Source organism: Zootoca vivipara, chromosome 13 (genome assembly GCF_965207765.1).
Source record: "Zootoca vivipara chromosome 13, rZooViv2.hap1.1, whole genome shotgun sequence".
Taxonomy (NCBI): domain Eukaryota; kingdom Metazoa; phylum Chordata; class Lepidosauria; order Squamata; family Lacertidae; genus Zootoca; species Zootoca vivipara.
Window position 1 is genome coordinate 8200918 of NC_142596.1, and position 20573 is coordinate 8221490.

The 20573-nt window shown below is 43.3% G+C and overlaps 1 protein-coding gene across 2 annotated transcripts in view; it reads left to right on the forward strand.

Annotated features, from left to right (window-relative positions):
• Positions 1-20573, forward strand: part of ARIH1 (ariadne RBR E3 ubiquitin protein ligase 1) — a 53144-nt gene that overhangs the window by 20052 nt on the left and 12519 nt on the right. For both annotated transcript variants that reach the window (XM_035118027.3, XM_088657057.1), the window contains exons 3-5: positions 3394-3538; positions 13882-13974; positions 14840-14895. In XM_035118027.3, coding sequence (XP_034973918.1) covers positions 3394-3538; positions 13882-13974; positions 14840-14895 — 294 coding nt within the window. The remainder of the gene's footprint in view (positions 1-3393; positions 3539-13881; positions 13975-14839; positions 14896-20573) is intronic.

A 20573-nucleotide genomic window follows, 5' to 3' on the forward strand; every position in this document is an offset into this window, starting at 1 on the left:
ACATTAGTTGTGTGGCACTTATTCCAGGTGTCCCAAGGAATATTATTTATTTTGGAAAACAGATTTCATTTGTGGTATAGCTTTTCATTCCAGTAATGCTTGTGAATCTATTAAAGGATGCTCTTCCATGTGTAAACTGATGTAATCTGCTATTTAGCTTTGAAATCCTCTTGGGCAAACTATTAGGAAGATCCCTTGCTCTGAAATGATAGAAGTATGCTTCCAGAATCCCTTTGATTCCAAATCCTTTGGATTTCCCACTTTTTTCTTCTTGTGTCTCATTTTCAGTTACACGTGATATTGTACAGTAATTCTAGGAAGCAGTTTCCGCTTATTATATCTAGGTTGCTTGATTCAGAATTGATTAGGAATTTTAACTTGAATTTTTAACTTGTTATACATTGGCAAAGCAATATTTGTCCTTATATTATGTTAAATTTGACTAGTGCAGCATTCTGATCTCACCATGTCCAGCCAGATGCATACCGTGTTTCTCATATTTTAAGGCATCCCTAAAAAATAAGGCATGGCAGGATTTTCAAGACCTTGCGAAATATAAGGCATACCCCAAAAATAAGACATGAGCAGGACCCGGCAAGGGCAGCAGCGCGCGCTTTGCCGAGCTCCAACGGAGCGGAAGCCGGCAAAGGCAGCAGTGCGCGCTTTGCCGAGCTCCAAGCCGGCGGCGGGCTGCTGCTTTCCCGCTCAATTTCGACAATACTGCCACAAGCGAAAGGACGCAATGACGATGCCACTACTCACGACACTACTTTCACTTCCACCCTCCTTCTGGGATGGTCCATCCGACCCCACCTAAGGGCGGGCTTAATGCGGGGGCCTCGAGCCGCCATGTTGGACTTAACCACCAGGATTGTTCTAACGACACCGCTTTTGGAATCCGTTCCTTCCCCCCCTCCTGTGCCGAGTTGGTCCCTGCCCCCTCTCGCGAGACTCGCCGCCGGGTCCGCTCTCGCGCACATGGCCCGGTGAGAGGGAGCCTCCCCTGCGCGCGCGTCTGCGCTCACCCTCCCCCCTCCCTCCCCCTTTTCGGCCCAGCGCGCCGCCTTGCCTGTTCGTGCGCCGCGCGTGTGAGGCGAGCGGGAAGGCAGGAGACCCAGGAGAGCCTGGCGGCCGCCGAGAACCCCACCACCGCTCTTCCCGCCCAGGACGAGGGGCCCGGAGGAGGAGAGCCCGGCAGCGGAGGAGGAGAAGGAGAAAGAGGCGGCAGCAGCAGCGGCGACTCAGAGGCCGAGCTGCTGGACGGGCCTTCCGCAGAGGAGCCTGTGGGGAAGAAGGAGCTGGAGCCCGAAAAAGGCGGCAGTGAGGAGAAGGAGGAGGAGGAGAAGCCGCGAAGCAGCAGCCCGCCGCCGGCTTGGAGCTCGAGCCGGCAAAGGTACCGTAGCAGCGGCGCTTTGCCGAGCTCCAACAGAGCGGGAGCTGGCAAAGGCAGCAGCGCGCACGTTGCCGAGCTCCAAGCCGGCGGCGGGCTGCTGCCTTTGCTGGTTCCCGCTCAGTCGTGGCTCGGCAAAAAATTAGACACCCCTGAAAATAAGCCATAGGCTTATTTTCTTCGGAAAAAAAATATATAAGACATGTCTTAAAATATGAGAAACACGGTATATGAAGCCCACAAGAAGAAAGTGAGTGTAATAGCACTCTTCCTCTGTTAATACCAGCTGCTGAGAATCACAAGACATGTTGTTTCTGAGGTATAGCCACATGGCTTGCATCCATCCACTAGAAACCGTGTGTTCCATATTGGCCCAATTCTGTGTAACCTTCTTCTCCTAGCCCTGTTGAACTTCAGGCATTTTGATTAAGCTTTTCTGACTTCTTAGTTGATTTTAACTGAATTTATGTTTTGTATTGTTTGTAAGCCCACTGTACTTATAAGCAGTGGTGTTAGGTGGTATTCAAATTGTTGAAATAAATAAATGATAAATATCTGCCATTCTACTATCAACACTCTCTTCTAAGCAACAGATTAATCCGATGCCTGAACAAAAATCTGCTGCAACACTCTTGTTAATATTTTATGTTACATTGTGTTAGTTGTGTTAGATAATGGGAAACGCCCATCTTGGCATAATTTAAGAGTTCCTTCTTGTTTTTCTCCTGTAAGGAGTTTAGCAAGACCTGTGAGAGGGCAAGTTTCCAACAGCTGCCCCAACTGGGTAAGCTCTTTCCTCCCCCACCTCTCCTCCAGAGTATTTAATGGTTTCCTTTCATTCTTTGAGTGGCCTTAAATACCAGGCTATCACAGACCTGAATCAGACACTGCCCATTTAAAGACGAATGATTTTATTACATCACCCAAGAAATAAAGATGGCTGCTGCTTTTGAAATTTCCAGTGTGATAGCTCAAGACAGGCAGTTGGTTATTCTAAGCAATGAGAGCAGCAGCTGCAGAAATCGCAAGGATTAGAACCGTAGGAAGCTGCTGTACGACAAATGAGACCGTTGGTCCATTTAGCGCAATATTTAGTATACTCACTGGCAACAGTTTTCCAGGGCTTTAGATGGGGTCTTTCTGAATGCAATTTGGAGAGGATGAGAACTGAACCTGGCAGCTTCTGCTTGCAAAGCATCTAATCTGCTACTTGAACTAAAACCATTAGCTGAAGCAGCATAGTTTCTTCTATCATAATGCAACTCCTGTGTAAAGGTAATAGAGGCAGGAAGACCTGTTGCAGCAACTCGGAAGTGGCAGGACATTACTGTAGGAATTGAAAGCGTGGCTTGTTAGAGAAGGTTCTTGAGGTGTTCATCTGCACAGGTAGATGCACTTTCTTTTTACTGTTGCTGTTTTTAATTGAGGTTTTTTAAAAAGTGCACTAAGACAGCACTGGGAATTGGGTGGGGATGAATTTATTATGAAGTATGCCCTGTACAGCAATGTTACATATTTTGGAAACTAGAGTTGCTAAACAGAAGAATTTGTCCAAAGTTTTCACAGGTAACTTCTGAAGAAGCTGGAAATATTTTTTTTCCTGTGAGCAATTGTTGCATAGCAGACCTGCTGTCTGTACACTTCAACGGCTGTCTGTACACTCCAAAGGCTAAATTTGAAGATGCTTTGATAAGTTGCCATCTTGACAATCCAAACAACAACTGTTTTATACCGGTAGTTGTTGCCTACCTACAGTTGTTGCAAAATGTCTTGCCTAACTGCAGATCTAAGGTAGGCGATCCAAAACACTTGCCCATATACTAGATATGCCTGTCCTGATCTTTGTAGCCTTTGACTGCTGGTGTTTTCCTGGCTGCAAACATTGCAGGGTTATTTGGGTTGCCTCATCTTCACAGTTTTACAGGGCGAATACAAATGGCAAGGTGAGGCTTAGGTGGCGTTTTTTAAACATTTGGCTTCACTTCCCTTTTCTGTTCATGCAGGTACTTTGATGGCAACCTGGAGAAGCTCTTTGCAGAATGTCATGTAATTAATCCTAGTAAAAAGTCTCGAACACGTCAGATGAACACAAGGTCATCTGCACAGGACATGCCTTGCCAGATCTGCTATTTGAACTATCCTAACTCTGTGAGTAACTTTTTTAAAAAGGCATTTAAATTTTTAAAACATTCTCATTCTAAACTCTTATTTTGGATGTCTGCAATTTAGCCAATTTGTATATGGGTTGTTATGGAAGATAATAGCCAGTAGTCTTTCCTATATCTGTCTTGGCCTTCATCTAGCTACAGTATCTTCTCTCCGACACATGTGTTTTCCCTGCACAGGGAATTTGTTTGTATAGACTAGAGGAACATTTAATGTGAACCTCTTCCTACAGGCTGAAGTGGTACATGGTAGAAACAGGTTTTCCTCATTTGTTGTTTGAGAACTAGGCTTCTTTTTCTTTTAATATGAATATTTCAGGAAAGCTATATATACGGCTAATAATAAAACATTTATCCCTTTATACAAATAGGGAACAGGAAAATAACACATGTATTTCAAAACTAATAAGATTATCCTAATGCAATTGTATCAATATTGTAATTTTTTGAATGCAATAAATGATTGCAAAATTTTCCCTGAAGTTTTTATACAGTCTATTCTTTAAGCATTACTGTTTCATCGTTTGAGCTGTGTAGCACACATTATTTAAGTCTTATTTCATGGCTGAAAGATTTGAAGTTTGCCAGAGTTTTTGCTGTTTGTTTTGCTGCAAGTAATAAATATGACACCAGTGAATAATGTGTATCTCTAATGATTCCATTCAAGAATAATCAAAAGGTATAGCTGTTAACCAATAATTTAACTTAAGGCTCATATTTCCAGTTGAATATGGATCTTTGACATTGTCCTTCAAATTATATGGCTTCAAGTGTTACTCTCATTCACTTGCTTGCCCAAGGCACAGCCTCCCTCTTCTGCATTATAGCATAACACATACTCAATTCACATTGGACCCCTGAGAACCTTTTTGGATCTCGTTGTTACTCCATTTGCATTATCTGTGACTTCCAATGTGACCAACATGTCCAGCATATTCCATATTGAAGATTAACAGTGACATGCAACCTGCCATATTATTTGATCTTACTAGGGAATCCCAGGGTTTCTCAAACATCTGGAAAATGCTGTTTTGAGAGATTATCCCCTTCTTTTTATCATCTCAATAACATCTTAATTAACATTGTTCTTCTTAGAATTTCATGCAGTCTTTTAACTTTGCTTCTGTTTTATGGGATTTATATCCAAGTACTTCTGACTTCATGTAATTTAATTATATAACAAGTTCTAATGCCAGTCAGTGAGTAATAAAAATTGAGTTTCCTAAGTAAAATGCAATATCTTCATGTGCTGTCTTGCATTCATTTTTTTTATTGTGTATCCTTTTGGTTCTTATATCATTTGTTTGGATCATTGTGCACAAGTTAAAACATAATTGTATATATGAATGCTCTTCAGCTTCAAGGCAGAGTCTCAAATGCTTTTATACTTGCCAGTTGATAGTGAGTTACTCCTGCAGCTGGCATATGGTGCATCACAATGTTCCAACGCATTTGGATCCTACTTGGATGGGTGTTGCTTGAGGGGTGTGCCCCGTGGAGCCTTCAATGTAGGGTTCTGCAAGGTTCAATTTTATCCCCTATGTCAGTGGTTTTCAACCTTTTTGAGTCCATGGCTCCCTTTGAATCCACCAGCCATGTACACTGGGGTTCCGTTACAGGACACACATAAGTGGGGCTTCCTCCCATTCTGCCCTGACTCTTTTTGGCACCATTTTTGGCACGTCTGTAAGTGGGAGCACGTGTCAGCGGGAACCCAAGGATTGCCATTGCTTTGCAGGGCCAAGCTGACGCACTCCACGTGGCAACCCTAGCCTGCCTTTCCTGAAATTAGAGTGTACATTGGGTTGGGGAGAGTGCAAAACAATATTAAGAGCAGAAGTATTTTCTTATTGTGGGGAAGGAAAGTGAGAAACACTGCACAGGACACACATGCATACATGGTTCTTTTCCTGCAACATTCTCCCTGTCCCCATAAAGCTTGGTGACTGTTAAGGAGGAGTGGGTTGCCTGCAGGGAGAGGTAGAGAAGAAGAATGAGGAGGAATGTTGGGGGTAGAAGGAGAGAGAAACACAGAAGACACTCCTCACTTTCAGGGTTATGTTTAAATCCCTCCTTACAGGGCACACACACACCATCGAGCTACTTTGCTGTTGTTGTTTTTTGCATTTCTCAAGTGTAAAACTAAGGAACTGTTAGTTACTAAAGCTGGGGATAATTTTTTTTGGGGGGGAGGGGGGAGATTTAAGTCATGCAAAAGTGTTTCCCCACTTTTTTGCCACTGTTTTGTTTCGGGAAGATAATGGGCTGCAGGTTAAAGCTGCCAGTTCCCCCAAATGTTCCTCAGGGAGAAAAAGAGAGAATATGCAGGAAGATATGAGCTGCAAGTTAATTAAAGGGTACCCCCCAGGGCTCCCCTGAATGTTCCTCAAGCCACCCCAGGGTGCCTCAGCACTCTGGTTGAAAACCAGTGCCCTGTGCTGTTTAACATCTACATTAAACCACTGAGCGGGGTTATCCAGAGGTTTGAAGTATGTTGCCGGCAATATGCTGATGGCACACAGTTCTCCTCTGTATCTGCAGGTGAGGCAATGCTTGTGTTGGACTGTTGTCTTGCTTTGATAATAGACTGAATGAGAGCCAACAAACTGGAGCTCAATCCAGATAAGATTGAGGCATTGTTAGTGAGTGGTTCCTTCAACCGGGCGGCTGCCTGCTCTTGATGAGGTTACACTGCCTATGAAGGAGTGGGAACACAGCTTGGATCCTTTGCTGTCGCTTGAGGCTCAGGTGGCCTCAGTGGTATGGAGTGCCTTCCATCAGCTTGGGCTGGTGGCCCACATGTACCTCTATCTGGACAGAGCCAGCCTAGAGCATCTCTATGCTCTAGTAACATTACAGCAACGTGATATACATAGGGCTGCCTCTGAAGAGGGTTCAGAAACTTCAGCTGGTGAAGAATTCGGCAGCCAGGTTGCTCACTGGGAGAAGACTGTTTGAGCACTGCACTGGCTGCCATTAGTTTCCAGGCACAATTCAAAGTGCTGGTTTTGACCAAAAAGCCTTAAACGGCTTAGGACTGCACAGGGACCACCTCTCCCCGTATGAACCTACCGGTACCTGGACCACGAGATCATCATCTGAGGCCGTTCTTTGTGTGCCTCCTCCATGAGAGGTTTGTAGTGTGGCAATCCAAGAACGGACATTTTCTGCAGTAGCTCCCCATTTGTGGAATTATAATTGAAACCCATTGAAAAAGCCTGCAAAACATTCCACCCTGTCCCTTTCTGCTCTTTTAGTGACGGTTCAGTGATGTCTTTATGACATTTCCTGGTTACTTCTGTGTTTGGTGCAATGTACATATTGAACACATATTAACTAGGGGGCTGCCTGTATACCAAAGTAGTCTCAAAATTAATTTCCTTCTAAAATTATTTCCCTTTGTATATTTAATAAACTGTTGTTCAAAGGGATCCTTATAATATTTTTTGTTCTAATCTGTGTTGGCCCATGGTGCATCATCCTGTTGTATAGCACTTCCAAATATCCATTATCCTTCCCTAGCATGTGTTTTTTATAATAGTTTGTCATCTTTTAAAAAAAATATTCAACATGATATTCTCATGCCCCAATAGGAGTTAAGCACAATTAATGTTGGTGGATGGATGGAAAAATGGATTTAGGTCCAACTAATCTTTGTGGACTTTTAATGCTTATCACTTACCTTTCATTAGTAATGTTTTTAAAAGTGTAGAATAATGAATCAATCTTGAAGAAAATGTGAGGTAATGTTGAGGTTTTGCCAATGGTAATACCAAAATGCATATCCTCTTGAAGTAGATGAAAATGTATAATCAAACAACAACAACAACAATCTTTATTACGGTCCATAGACCCATCAATTCGTTACCAAGTGATACACAGCTGGGACACCCCGCCCTCAAACCACTCAGACATCTTACTCAAATTCGGAATAGGAAACATTAGTTCTTGTGACCACCGATAAAAACTTTGCCACTGCTAGTGTTCTGGCATTTGACCGGTCTTCCAATAGGAACCTGATATAGAAATCCTCTGATTTTCCTGGGAGCAATGTATAATTAAACATTAGAGATTCTGTTTTTCCTCTCATTAATTCCAAATTGAATTTTCCCCTTGTCTGTCTTTACTCACTCCCCAGTGTCTGGTGACCAGGCCATTGGTGCACAGAGAACTCTGAGTAATGCTGTATATGCAGGGGTTAGAAAGAGTTCAGTGGGGTTGTTTGCATAGGATGATGCAGCTTTATGAATATTGCTGTGAGCACAGATCTCTGCTTCTGAAACAGCAAAGTTAGATGGAAGAATACTGATGCTAGAGTCAAAGTTTGGAACTTATAAAGCAGCAGAGCAGGTATTTCCCACAGGTAATTGAGAGTGACTAGTGACTATAGCAATATAAAAACACGGGTGGCTCTGTGGGTTAAACCACAGAGCCTAGGGCTTGCCGATCAGAAGGTTGGCGGTTCAAATCCCTGTGACAGGGTGAGCTCCCGTTGCTCTGTCCCAGCTCCTGCCAACCTAGCAATTCGAAAGCACGTCAAAGTGCAAGTAGATAAATAGGTACTGCTACAGCGGGAAGGTAAATGGTGTTTCCATGTGCTGTTCTGGTTTGCCCGAAGTGGCTTTGTCATGCTGGCCACATGACCTGGAAGCTGTACGCCGGCTCCCTCAGCCAGTAAAGCGAGATGAGCGCCGCAATCCCAGAGTTGGTCACGACTGGATCTAATGGTCAGGGGTCCCTTTACCTTTACCTAGTGACTATAGCAATATAAAAACGGCCTTCCTGAATCAGCCAAAGCCCATCTAGTTCAGTGTTCTGTTTCGAACAAAGGCCAGCCAAATGCCTTGAGGTCTTTAGAGGCAGGCACATAGCATAGTGTGGCGCTGTGGGTTAACCCACAGAGCCTAGGGCTTGCTGATCAGAAGGTCGGCGGTTTGAATCCCCGCAACGGGGTGAGCACCCGTTGTTCAGTCCCAGCTCTTGCCAACCTACCGTAGCAGTTCGAAAGCACGTCAAAGTGCAAGTAGATAAATAGGTACCGCTCCAGCGGGAAGGTAAACGGCATTTCCATGCACTGCTCTGGTTTGCCAGAAGCGGCTTAGTCATACTGGCCACATGACCAGGAAGCTGTACCCCGGCTCCCTTGGCTAGTAAAGTGAGATGAGCGCCGCAACCCCAGAGTCATCCGCAACTGGACCTAATGGTCAGGGGTCCCTTTGCCTTTACCTTTTACATAGCATAGTGTGTCTTGACAGGGACTGCCTTCTCATGGCAGCAGCTGACAGGGCCTGTGTGTGTGGTGGCATGTACTCATATTTTTCAGCCCCACCATGTTAATTATGTTATCCCCACCCACGTCATACATACATAGAATCATAGAGTTGGAAGAGACCACAAGGGCCATCCAGTCCAACCCCCTGCCAAGCAGGAAACACCATCAAAGCATTCTTGACATATGCCTGTCAAGCCTCTGCTTAAAGACCTCCAAAGAAGGAGACTCCACCACACTCCTTGGTAGCAAATTCCACTGCTGAACAGCTCTTACATACATTGAGGCAGAACTGGTATAATTAATCTGGAGGTACTTCCAGCAACCCCTAAGGCTTGAGAGGAGAATCTTGTTGTCTAGGTAGCCCAGGACCTCCTTACACACTGCCCAGGCTTGTGCCCCAGAGAGGAGGCGCACTCCATTGTCTCTTGAGACAGACGGGTGCCAACCACAACCAGAGTTCACATGTATGACCCAGGGTGACCGTTGGCTCCACTGGGCAGGAACTCTGACTGCATGTCGCAGGGACTGGGTGGTAGTAGCCCAGCAGCAGCACGGAGTGGACCTTTTATGTTGAATGCAGTCTGCTATCAGGGAGTGCAAGCGTGTGTTCTCATATACCGAGTCTGAATGTGCAGAGTCTAGGAAGCAGAACTTTAAACTTGGCTATAGAAATACTTATGCACTTCATTCTACAGCAGAAGGCAACACAAAACTTGAACTCAAAAACAACGCAGATGAATAAGCCTGGGGTGAGATTCCAGAGCTCTTGCAGATTTTACTGGGTTTGGTTGAGCCTTCACTCTTAACTGCCCACTTGCTGCACTGCATTAAACACGTGCCTCTCAGATCTCCTGGTGAGGATGAACAAAATAGGAGATATGCTATATAAATAGCTGGCAACAAATATTTCTGCGTGGGGGAGCATCTCATGCCATTGCTTTTGTCAGCAGCTAGTTACAGTACTAGACCAGGCTTTCTTGCTGTTTCCTTGAAGTCTGTTGACTAGTCCATAAATGTGATTTAAGTTCAACAAGTTAAAAGGAAGCCCTGAAGAGAAGGCAACTGGAGGTTTAACACCATGCATTTAACATCCCTTGGCTTTGCACATTTTAGATAGAGGGAATTTACGACATATATTTGCATTGCCTGTTGTTGTCCTCAGGTTTGAAACTTTTGCAGTAAAGTAGCCTAAATTTCATGTGAAGCTAGACTTGAAAAAAGTCCTGGGGTTGTTGTTGGTGCTTTAGCTTCCTGCTTCATCCTGGACAGCAAAAGGCAAAATTTTCCCTACCCCCATTCCAGTGCTGGGATGCAGATGGGTATGAATGCTGCTGTTTAAGGAGTGGACGGGGATCTGTCCAGCCACCCATACCTCAGTGCTTCAGTGGAGAAGGTTACAAATGCTGACTGTGTTTGTGCCTGCCTGATGTGTGAGGCTGAGAGTGTGTGTGAGAGAGTGAGAGGAGGGGGCTGGGATGTGTGCTTGTGTCGGGGGGGGGGAATAAACACACATTTTTTTTCCTCTTTTGGGGAAGATTTTTGTGTATGTCCACTAAAGGTTAGGCAAGTTCTAATACAGCTCAGGTTGATAGAGGTTCGCTATCCTGGTCTTCTTCTTCTTTGGCGATCACTTGTAGCCGAGTAAGATTGTCTTCCATAAACACGGTTTTAACAATGAGTCTGTAATTGACTGTGGAGGCCAATTCTGGATCCGCATGTCCTTCCACAGTGGGGACATTGGTTTTCGGTTGGGAGTTGATCACGGTGTGGATTTGCCAAGCGTGCCTTCCTCTTAGCACGTTTCTCCCTTGCGTCCTGAGATCGAGTGTCTTCAAAGCCCATGACACCTTTGGTAAAGGCTGTTCTCCAACTGGAGCACTCACAGGCCAGTGTTTCCCAGTTTTCGGTGTTTATACTACATTTTTTAAGATTTGCCTTGAGACAGTCTTTAAACTTCTTTTGTTGGCCACCAGCATTATGCTTTCCATTTTTAAGTTCGGAATAGAGTAGTTGCTTTGGAAGATGATCATCAGGCATCCGCACAACATTATTAGTCCAACGAAGTTGATGTTGGAGAATCATTGCTTCAACACTGGAGATCTTTGCTTCTTCCAGTACATTGATATTAGTTTGCCTGTCTTCCCAAGTGATGTGTAAAATTTTTCGGAGACACCGTTGATGGAATATTTCGAGCAGTTGGAGATGGCGTTTATAAGTGGTCCATGTTTCACAAGCATATAGTAAGGTTGGTAGTACAATAGCTTTGTAAACAAGCATTTTGGTTTCCCTGCGAATGTCCTGGTCCTCGAACACTGCACTTCAAACGGGAGAAAGCCACACTCGCAGAGCTCAGGCGATGCTGGATTTCAGCATCAATGTTGGCCCTTGTGGAAAGGTAACTGCCTAGGTAGGAGAAGTGATCAACATTTTCCAACGTTACACCACTGAGTTGGATTTGTGGCGCTGCAGAGGGGTTATTTAGATTTTGTACTTGTTGGTGCAGCACTTTGGTTTTTTGGATGTTGAGTGATAGGCCAAGCTAAGCTCCTGCAAAGATATTTAGGATGGTTTGGAGGTCATCTTCTGAGCGTGTGCACACTACGTTGTCATCAGCATACTGAAGCTCTATGATGGAAGTTACGGTAACCTTACTTTTTGCTTTCAGCCTGTTCAGATTGAAGAGCTTTCCATCTGTTCGATATGTGATTTCTACTCCGGTGGGGAGTTTCCCGTCGACAAAGTGTAGGATCATGGCAATGAAAATAATGAATAGAGTTGGGGCAGTAACACAACCCTGTTTAACACCTGGTCCCACTGTGAATGGTTCACTTTGAGAGCCATTGTTATCTGTGATTGTTGCTGTCATATTGTCATACTGGTAGACTACATTTATTACACCTAGGGAATGTCTTTTTGCAAGTGTAGACCATTCATTAAAAATGATTAATGAAAAGCTGTAAACAAGCCTGCATTCACATCTTTCAGCTTTCAACCCTTGGGGCTACTATACCTGGAAAATTGGGCGGAATTATCCTTCTCCTTCTCCCTCTCCCTCCCCCCCCCCCATGTGTGTGTGTTGGTGTGTGTTGGTATGGGGACTGGAAGCACTGGGATGTGCAGAAATTAGTTGAGACATGGGAATAGCAGAGGGGGCAGTAGAGCAGAGAAGGCAGTGATTATAACTTCCACAGGTTAACTGCCATTCATAAACTCTGCATGTAGATGGGAGCAGGCTTGTGCTTTTGGCCATGCCTCTCTTGATTATGAATTTCCTCTGTGCCCATGCATTGAGTGGAAAATATGCGAAGTGTACATGTTCTGCATGATCCAGGACCTCTGCATTGAATGCAGAAATTGGCGGGGTTGGGTTTGGCAGGGCATGTGATAGGGAAGGGGGCAGTAGTCACAGCCACCCCTTAAATCTGTGGAGATTTAAGTCAAATTGGAGGTTTTGAGAACCAGGGTGGTGAAAATAATCATTTAATAGTGCATTAAATGATGCACAAGAGGCCAATGTTGCTTCTAGTTCTTTCTCTCATATTACAAATCTCATTGTCACTACTTTCTGCCTCCACCTTCATCTTTGATATATCACATAGAAATGGCCCTCCAAGCCCTTCTGAATTCTCCCCAGGCCACACACCCTTACTGTCCCTGCTTCACATCCTCCTTGAGAGACTTTTCCTGGCTGGAATATGTCCTTGAACTCCGAGAATTCCTCTTGCTTCCCTTGATGGAGGATAGACAGGGGTTTGTGAGTGTGAACACTTGGCTAATTTCTATGCAAAGGTAACAATAGGATTCTTTGCTCTGCTCAGTTTTGCCTCTGGCCACATCCATGCTCTCATGTGACACCCCCCCCCCAGAAGGTTGCTCAGATAAGAATATGACCCATCGCCTAAAAATGGTTCCCTAGCACTGGATTCAGATGATGCTTTGGTCGAAGAACTCCATAGTGCACAGAGTACTATTTTGACATCTGGTATTATTATAAGAAATGCTTTGGGAGTAAGCCCTGAGTAAAAATCTGTACCTGCTGCTTTGCGGGACATCTTCAGAAGAAAAGGCTAAGGAGTAAACCCTACACAAATCAGGAATGTAGTCCCTAAGATGGTTGGATAGCGCCTAGTATGGCTCCTTCTGACAACTTCTGCAGCCAAGTTGGTGCCAAATGTATTGCTCTGCTTTCCTATGGACCACAGTGAGGCTGACAGCGGCCGTCCGGGCAGCCCAGGATCTCCATACACACTGCCTAAGTTTGTGCCTCAGAGAAGGAGGCGCATTCCATTGTGTCTCAAGACAGACGGATGACATCAACAACAATTGCTGTAACGTGTTTATGATCATGTATACTGATTTTCTGATTTGTGATTTATTTATTTTTTACATTATAAGAATGAGGAATGGGGATATTTACTTTTTATGTGCTATTTGAACTTTGAAACAAAGGCACCATAGGATTTTCTGGCTAAAGCAAGTGAGTGCGGTTAGGTCAGTTAATACTTGAAAGAAGCTCTAAAGCAGGGGTCAGCAAACTTTTTTAGCAGGGGGCCGGTCCACTGTCCCTCAGACCTTGTGGGGGACCAGACTATATTTTGAAAAAAAGAAGAAGACATTCCTGTGCCCCACAAATAACCCAGAGATGCATTTTAACTAAAAGGACACATTCTAATCATGTAAAAACATGCTGATTCCCGGACCGTCCGCGGGCCGGATTTAGAAGGCGATTGGGCCTCATCTGGCCCCCAGGCCTTATTTTGGGGACCCCTGCTCTAAAGTAACTGTTGTAGCAGTAATGATAGCTAACAGCCTTCCCCAACCCAGTGCCCCTCAGATTATTCAGGACTACAACTCCTATCAGCCCCAGTCTCTAGGTTGATGAAAATTGCAGCCCAACACAATCCAGAGGACACCAGGTTGGGAAGGGCTGCTCTGAAGGAAAGATGTTGACATTTTGCAAGATGATTCTTCTTTCAGGAAAAAACTGCATACAGCTAATCTTGCAGCAGTGGGAAAAGAGTACACAGTACACATAACATTCTCTCTCTTTGCAGTACTTCACCGGTTTGGAGTGTGGACATAAGTTTTGTATGCAGTGCTGGAGTGAATATTTAACTACCAAAATAATGGAGGAAGGCATGGGACAGGTAAAAACTTTTTCTCCATTATGTTTTGATGTCTGAGAAAGAATTGTTTGATCAAGGGTCCACAACTTTGCTCGCCATTTCATGTGTCTAGGAGGTGTGGAGAGCCTTAGGGTTTGCCCCAACCATGAAACTGGAGGTGGGGTTGCCCCTCTAGTTATTCTGCACTTAGCCAGTTTCCTTCCTGCCCCACCTCCCCTGCTCACAGGTTGAGAGGAAGCCTGAGGATTGTAGGGCTTCAGAAGCGCAGTGCTTAAACGACAAACTCCCAACACTCACTCCAGCTCTGTGCTGAAGGGATGATAGCTTGCTGGCTTGACTTTCTTCTTTCAAGGCATTCTATTGCATCAGAAGCAGCTGTGAACCAAAGAGGGAAACTGGTATCAAGATCTTGGTATCAAGCTATGCTTCCATGCAGTGCAAATCCAAAAATGATCCTTCACCTGCCTTCCCAGCTCTAAGCGTGGAGCAGGGAATTGTCCCTCACTCTGTGCTCCGTTTTGGAGTTTCAGTGCAAGTTCAGGGATAAGACACCCACCTGCCTTTCCAAATCTCCCCCGTCAAAAACCAGTCTCCTGGCAACCACAAACTTCTGGTTGACCACCGGAATTTATGGACTCTTCGTTTAGGTTTTGCCTTGGGAGGGTATTTAAAACAAGCACCTGGGAGGTTTGTTTTATATTACAGCTGATGAGTGTTCAGGGGGGAACAGTTAAACTCAGAGCTTAAGCCCTTGGTTGGCCAACCTCTTGTAACTTGTGTTGTGTTTTAGAAGTGCTGCCAAGTATACACAGTTCTTAGAGATTCTTCACTGCCATTCAAATTAAATCAGATGTTCTTTCTGACTCCTGTTTCCCCCCCTCACCAGACAATTTCATGCCCTGCTCATGGCTGTGATATCTTGGTTGATGACAATACAGTTATGTAAGTATTATAGTTGATACATGACTTCAGTAATACCTCCCTTCCTGTGTTGAGCGCAAAAAAAAAAAATCGGTTAAGGGTTGACTGGCCCAAAGCTGTATTTTATCGGAATATAATGGGTCAGTCTTATATGAGCATCCATGGACACACCTATCATTGGATGCCTTGGGAGAATTGAGCCTCCTCTGTAGTCTCCAAAATGGAAACCAAAGAATGCTTCTGCTTTGCCATCAACTTCACCTTTTTGCTTGCAGTATGTTTTGCTTGCAGGAGCTTTTGTACAAAGTCATAAAATGACTGTTGCTGAAGTTTTCCATTGGCTGATTTCACAGACTTAAAGCAAGAGACCTCTGAACTGCAGTTAGGTCATCTAATAAATTTAAGTTCATGATCTCACAGCCTTACATTAGATGGTTTAGTCAACCTTGTATAATCCTTTCCAGGAATAAAATCCCGAGTTTGGCCTTATTCACCCTCATTCTTTGTAGATTGCTTTTAGTGTTTAAATTAGTGTTGTGGTCCTTTTGCAACTGTTTCCATTTTAAGTTGGGGCTCGTATAAATATGGAAAGTAGGTATAACTGCACTGTTGTCATCATGTGAAGCCCATGTAAAAGGTTCTGTTGTTTTTATAGAGTCTAAAATAATCTGACTAAAACATATACTTTTTGCTGGTTATTAAACTAGTTTTATCTTGTAATACAACATCAGTTGCAAGGGAGTACTTTTGAGACTGTCCTCAAAAAGCATAAAACAAAAAGGCATATGTTTTAGGTATCCTACATTTTCTTCCACATGCACTAATTACGTATCTTATTTTTAATGAGAACTGTTCAGAGAGGAATACTGTGCCAGAAGTAAATGTCGTCATCTGTTAGGTCATTGTGTATTTGATTTTTCCCCTCTATCTGACATCCCCATAGTTTTAAATGTTGTGTTCCATTCATTTTCCAAGGATCTCAGAGGTTCACAGGTGGTCTCCATGTAACGTACCTGTCAGACCTAGGCTTGTTTTGGTTCACAGAGAATTATACCCCCAATCTCTTGTAGTTGTAATTTGTTTTTATGTTTGTTATTTATTTAAAAACATTTCTAAATCACTTTTTTAAAAGAAAAGAAAAGCCCTAAGTGGTATACAGAAACACAATATAGAAACAATAAAACAGAGTCATAAAAACAGAAATTCAGTTAATAGGGTTCAATCTCATATGTTCAGGCAAAAAAACACATCTTTACAAAACACATTAGAAGCAACTGATGGATGATGCTTCAGTTATGGCACACTTTGACAGAGGGAGATTGCTTTAGAATCTTCAAGGCATCAAATCAGTGTGTTTCTCATGATGAGAAGATGATGAGAGTTATAGGGTGGTGTCCAGCTTTACTCAGAATAGACTCATTGAAATTAATGTTATGACTTAAGTTGAGTTCATTAATTTCAGTGGTGAAACTTAATCGAATACCATGCATATTCCAAACCATCTGGAAGGCACCAGGTTAACAAAGGCTGATCTGTACCTTTTAAAATGTGTGCTTCCCAAGTACATGTTGAAACATTTGTTATGCTGCCTAGCAGCCAACACTTTATATCCAGTGCCAGCCAATGAATAAACAAGAGGGTAAGCAGCGGACACCATATGCCCCAGCAGCTTTCTGCAGCTTTCCTTGAACCCCCCCCCCCAAAAAAAGATTGAAAGCGACCAGCTAATTCATTTGTTTTCCTTAGAGTTCACTCATTGAGTGTTTAATATGCTAGTAGAAATCCCTAGATTATGGTGCACATCTCTCTATTCATAGCCAGCTGTATGAAGGGATGTCGCTGTCTTTCAAAAGTTTCTTGTCCTATGTCTTTTTAGACAATTGTTACGTATAATTTGATCCAGCAGTGCAAAGTGGAAGAGCATCTAGTCCAGTGTACAAAAGTTGGAAATTAGTATTGTAGGTTTTAGCGTGCCAGTGCTCTGGAATATGCCTTAGCATGTGTGGTTTAGCTGGCTTGCCTCCTTGTTCTTCAGACAAGGAGCACAGGGAGGGGAGAGGCAGGAGACAGTAACTCTAAAAGGTAAAGGTAAAGGGACCCCTGACCATTAGGTCCAGTCGTGACCGACTCTGGGGTTGCGGCGCCCATCTCGCATTATTGGCCGAGGGAGCCTGCGTACAGCTTCCAAGTCATGTGGCCAGCATGACAAAGCCGCTTCTGGTGAACCAGAGCAGCACACGGAAACGCCGTTTAACTCCCCGCTGTAAAGGTACCTATTTATCTACTTGCACTTTGAGGTGCTTTTGAACTGCTAGGTTGGCAGGAGCTGGGACCGAGCAACGGGAGCTCACCCCGTCGCAGGGATTCGAACTGCCGACCCTCCGATCGGCAAGCCCCAGGCTCTCTGGCCCAACCCACAGCTCCACCTACGTCCCACAGTAACTCTAAGGTCACCTTAATGCAGTGGTTTTGAAACTTGAATTTTATGGGGATACCCATGTTTCTTCAGAAACGTATTGGGTATAGCTAATTGAGAAGATGAGTAATGCAGGATAAACTACCCAGAAAGACTGCTTGTGCATAGTTACCAAAATTCCCCTGCAATGTGGCTGCAGGAAGGGATTTGTGTCTCAGTGTTCTCTTGTTCCCTCTCTCTGTCTCTCTGTTACACTCAGTTCATATGGGACAGGATTGAGGCCCAGTAGACCTCTGCAAAAAACTTTGTGCACCCCTGAGCATGTTCCCCAAATCCTCTTCAGTAAGCTGGATTTCTCAACTTTGAAATAATTTCCTGTAGGTAGAAAGCTTGAAATCAGTAACAAACAGTGTAATATTAAAAGAATGTAAGTGTACCCTTGGTTTGTACACATAAAGCTCCTTCGTGGGCCATGGAAGTTCTAGTTTCTTTAAGCCCATATGAGGCTAGGTAACATAACAATAACACAATGAAGCAGTGCTCATTTTCAAGAGTTTCATTAGAGCTGGCACCTGCAGCCCATTAAATGTTACAGAAGTAATGCTTCAGATGAACCTTTTCAGATATATCTGCAAGGCTCCTCCCTCTTATCAACAGGAACCAGCCATTATATCAGGCAGCAGCAGAGGAGGGATGAGAAGGGATGCCGAGCCACTTGCATTAGTGTAGCTGAGAGACTGGCAATATCTGGTGCCACCTCTGCTTAATCTGTTTCTACTCTAGCTCATCATTAGAAGAACTTGTAATCAAGAACTTGTACATGAATTTGCTTATTTATTCTTCCTTCCCAGTCCATTTGACTTTTATATTATGTCTTTTTAGACTGTAAGCCTGAGGGCAGGGACAGTTCCTGTTTGTAGTCATTAGTAAGTTCCTCTGGGACCTTTTTTGGCAGAACAGCAGAATAAACATAAAGTAATACAACAAAGCAATAAAATGCTATATTGAGGGTTTCTGGATTTAACTTCTGCAGTGAAGATTAGGGGTTAGGTAGGCAAAAAATAATCACCACCATCTTTTGTACCTACCATATTATTTTTGTGTGTGGACACTTGTAAGTGTGAGGAGGCTTACCAGTGTCAGAAATGCAGTTCCTCAGCCACAGAACATGATTTTAACTTTGAATAGCTGTCAATTGATGGAAAAGGAATTCTGTTAAATGCATCATTGTTTGGTCTTGCATGCCTATTAGTGTGTTCTAGCACACTTTTAAAATGCGGATTGCTATCCCTGTGCTTTGAAGAATGTGTTGCTGTTTGGGGTTGTTTTTTTTTTTAGTATTGTTGATACTATTTGTCATCTCAATTTGGCTGCTCCTCTCGCTTAGCTCTATTTAACTTTACCTAGTGGTGTTTGAATTTTCTTGTTCTTCCCTCACTATACCTTTTCCCCACACTTCTGTGTTGCCTCAAATGGTTAACTTTAAGGCAGGCATTGTCTTTCAGCTGTTTTGCCTTTTGTTGAATGCTAGCAGGAGGCAGCGTGTGACACAAGTGTTCCAAGGTTTGCACAAGGACCCTGTTATCTTCTGGGCTACGTTTAAAGTGCTAGTTCTTGCTCATATAGCAATTGTGCAGCTTGGGCCCAGTCTATCTTCTTAAGTGCCTGTGCTCATATGAACCCTAGCCTGCTTTTTCAGTGTCTTCCCAGGAGGCTCAGACTGCCTTCAAATTTTATCCGCCTGTTAGGTTAGTTGGGACCAAAGTGTAGCTTTTTTTTGGTGGCACCCCTGCCTTGTAATTCCTTCCATAACTCATAGAACTGTAGAGTTGGAAGGGACCCCAAAGGGTCATCTAGTCCAAACCCTTGCAATACAGATCTCAAGACACAGTATCCCATCCAATTTGAAACCATAAAAGGCCCTGCTTAGCTTTGCAAATGTGCTAGTGGTTTTATTGCCATGCCACTAGTTAGGTATTGTCATGCATGTAAACTCCTTAGAGGTTTTATTTACAATTAAGTGGTGTGTGAATTCTGTTATATATATATATATGAATGACTTAGCCTGACAACTAAAATTTGTATTTGGCTGATACCTAGGACTTAACCCAGGACAACATAAAAAATATTAAGTACATCTTTCAGAACCATCAGGGGCTTCATTATGGCATTTGCAGGGAAGACATGCTGCAGGCAGAAATGGCATGTACCGTATATTCTGTGTACTTGTCCTTTAAAGCAACAAAAATATTGTAGGCCATATGCCACAAGATGCCCATTTGCAAAGCTGCTTGAGTTAATCTCCACAGTAAAAATTTTACTTAGTTGATGGAATAAATAGTGCAGATATTGGGAGCTCTGCTTGATCAGACCAAAAATCCCAATAGTCCAGCATTTTGCGGGAACCCCCCAGAAAGAGGAAATAAAGCTGTTGGTCTTCTACCAAAGTGCTGGTATTTAGTGGCAAACTCCTCCTGAACCTAGAGGTTGCATATAGCCATTAGTCAGGAGTTTAAACATTAATGTTGGACAACCATTACATTCCTTAAAGGAAACCCCTTTGTCAAAGGCTTCTACTTTAAGTTTTTTTGTCTAGTATACTTGTTTTAGAGCAGAATTATCTAAATAAAGCTGCAAAGCATATGTTAAACATCACAGACAGAAACACTAAATACTAAATTAAAGTTTGATCTTTGTTATGGCTCTTCATTTATCACACGATGTACTGCTTCAGATTATTGCCTTCAGTAATTTTGTAATTTGTAGTATATGGTTATTTACAAAAAAAAGTCTCTTAAATATTTGAGTGGTGCCACCAGAAATCTACAGGTGTCTGTTTTAACTTTTGATGATAGGTTCTGTATGGTATGCATGTGGCACTAGTTAGTGTCTGTTTTTCATTTTGCTTATGACTTTGCAAGTACAGTGTTGTATGTCCATTCACTAATTTACATTGGGATGGAAATAAAGATTAAACATTGCTTTTGTGTTCTGAGCTCTGTGAAAGAATTGGTTGCAGACATGCCAACAACTGAGTAGAAATAAGCAAAACATATTACCTGGGGAACAAGAAAGCGAATAAAATCTGGTCACAAAACAGTGGTGGGGTTTTTTTGTTTTTAAAGCAGGGCATTAATTCTGCTTTTAAAATGTGTGGTTGCCAAGTAAAAATATAGGGGTAGGGGTGGGGAATTATGCAATCTGCAACAATGATTCTCCTTGCTCACGGCTTCTGCCAAGCAATAAAGCTGATGTTGCAAACAATTTCTTGACTGCCAAAAAA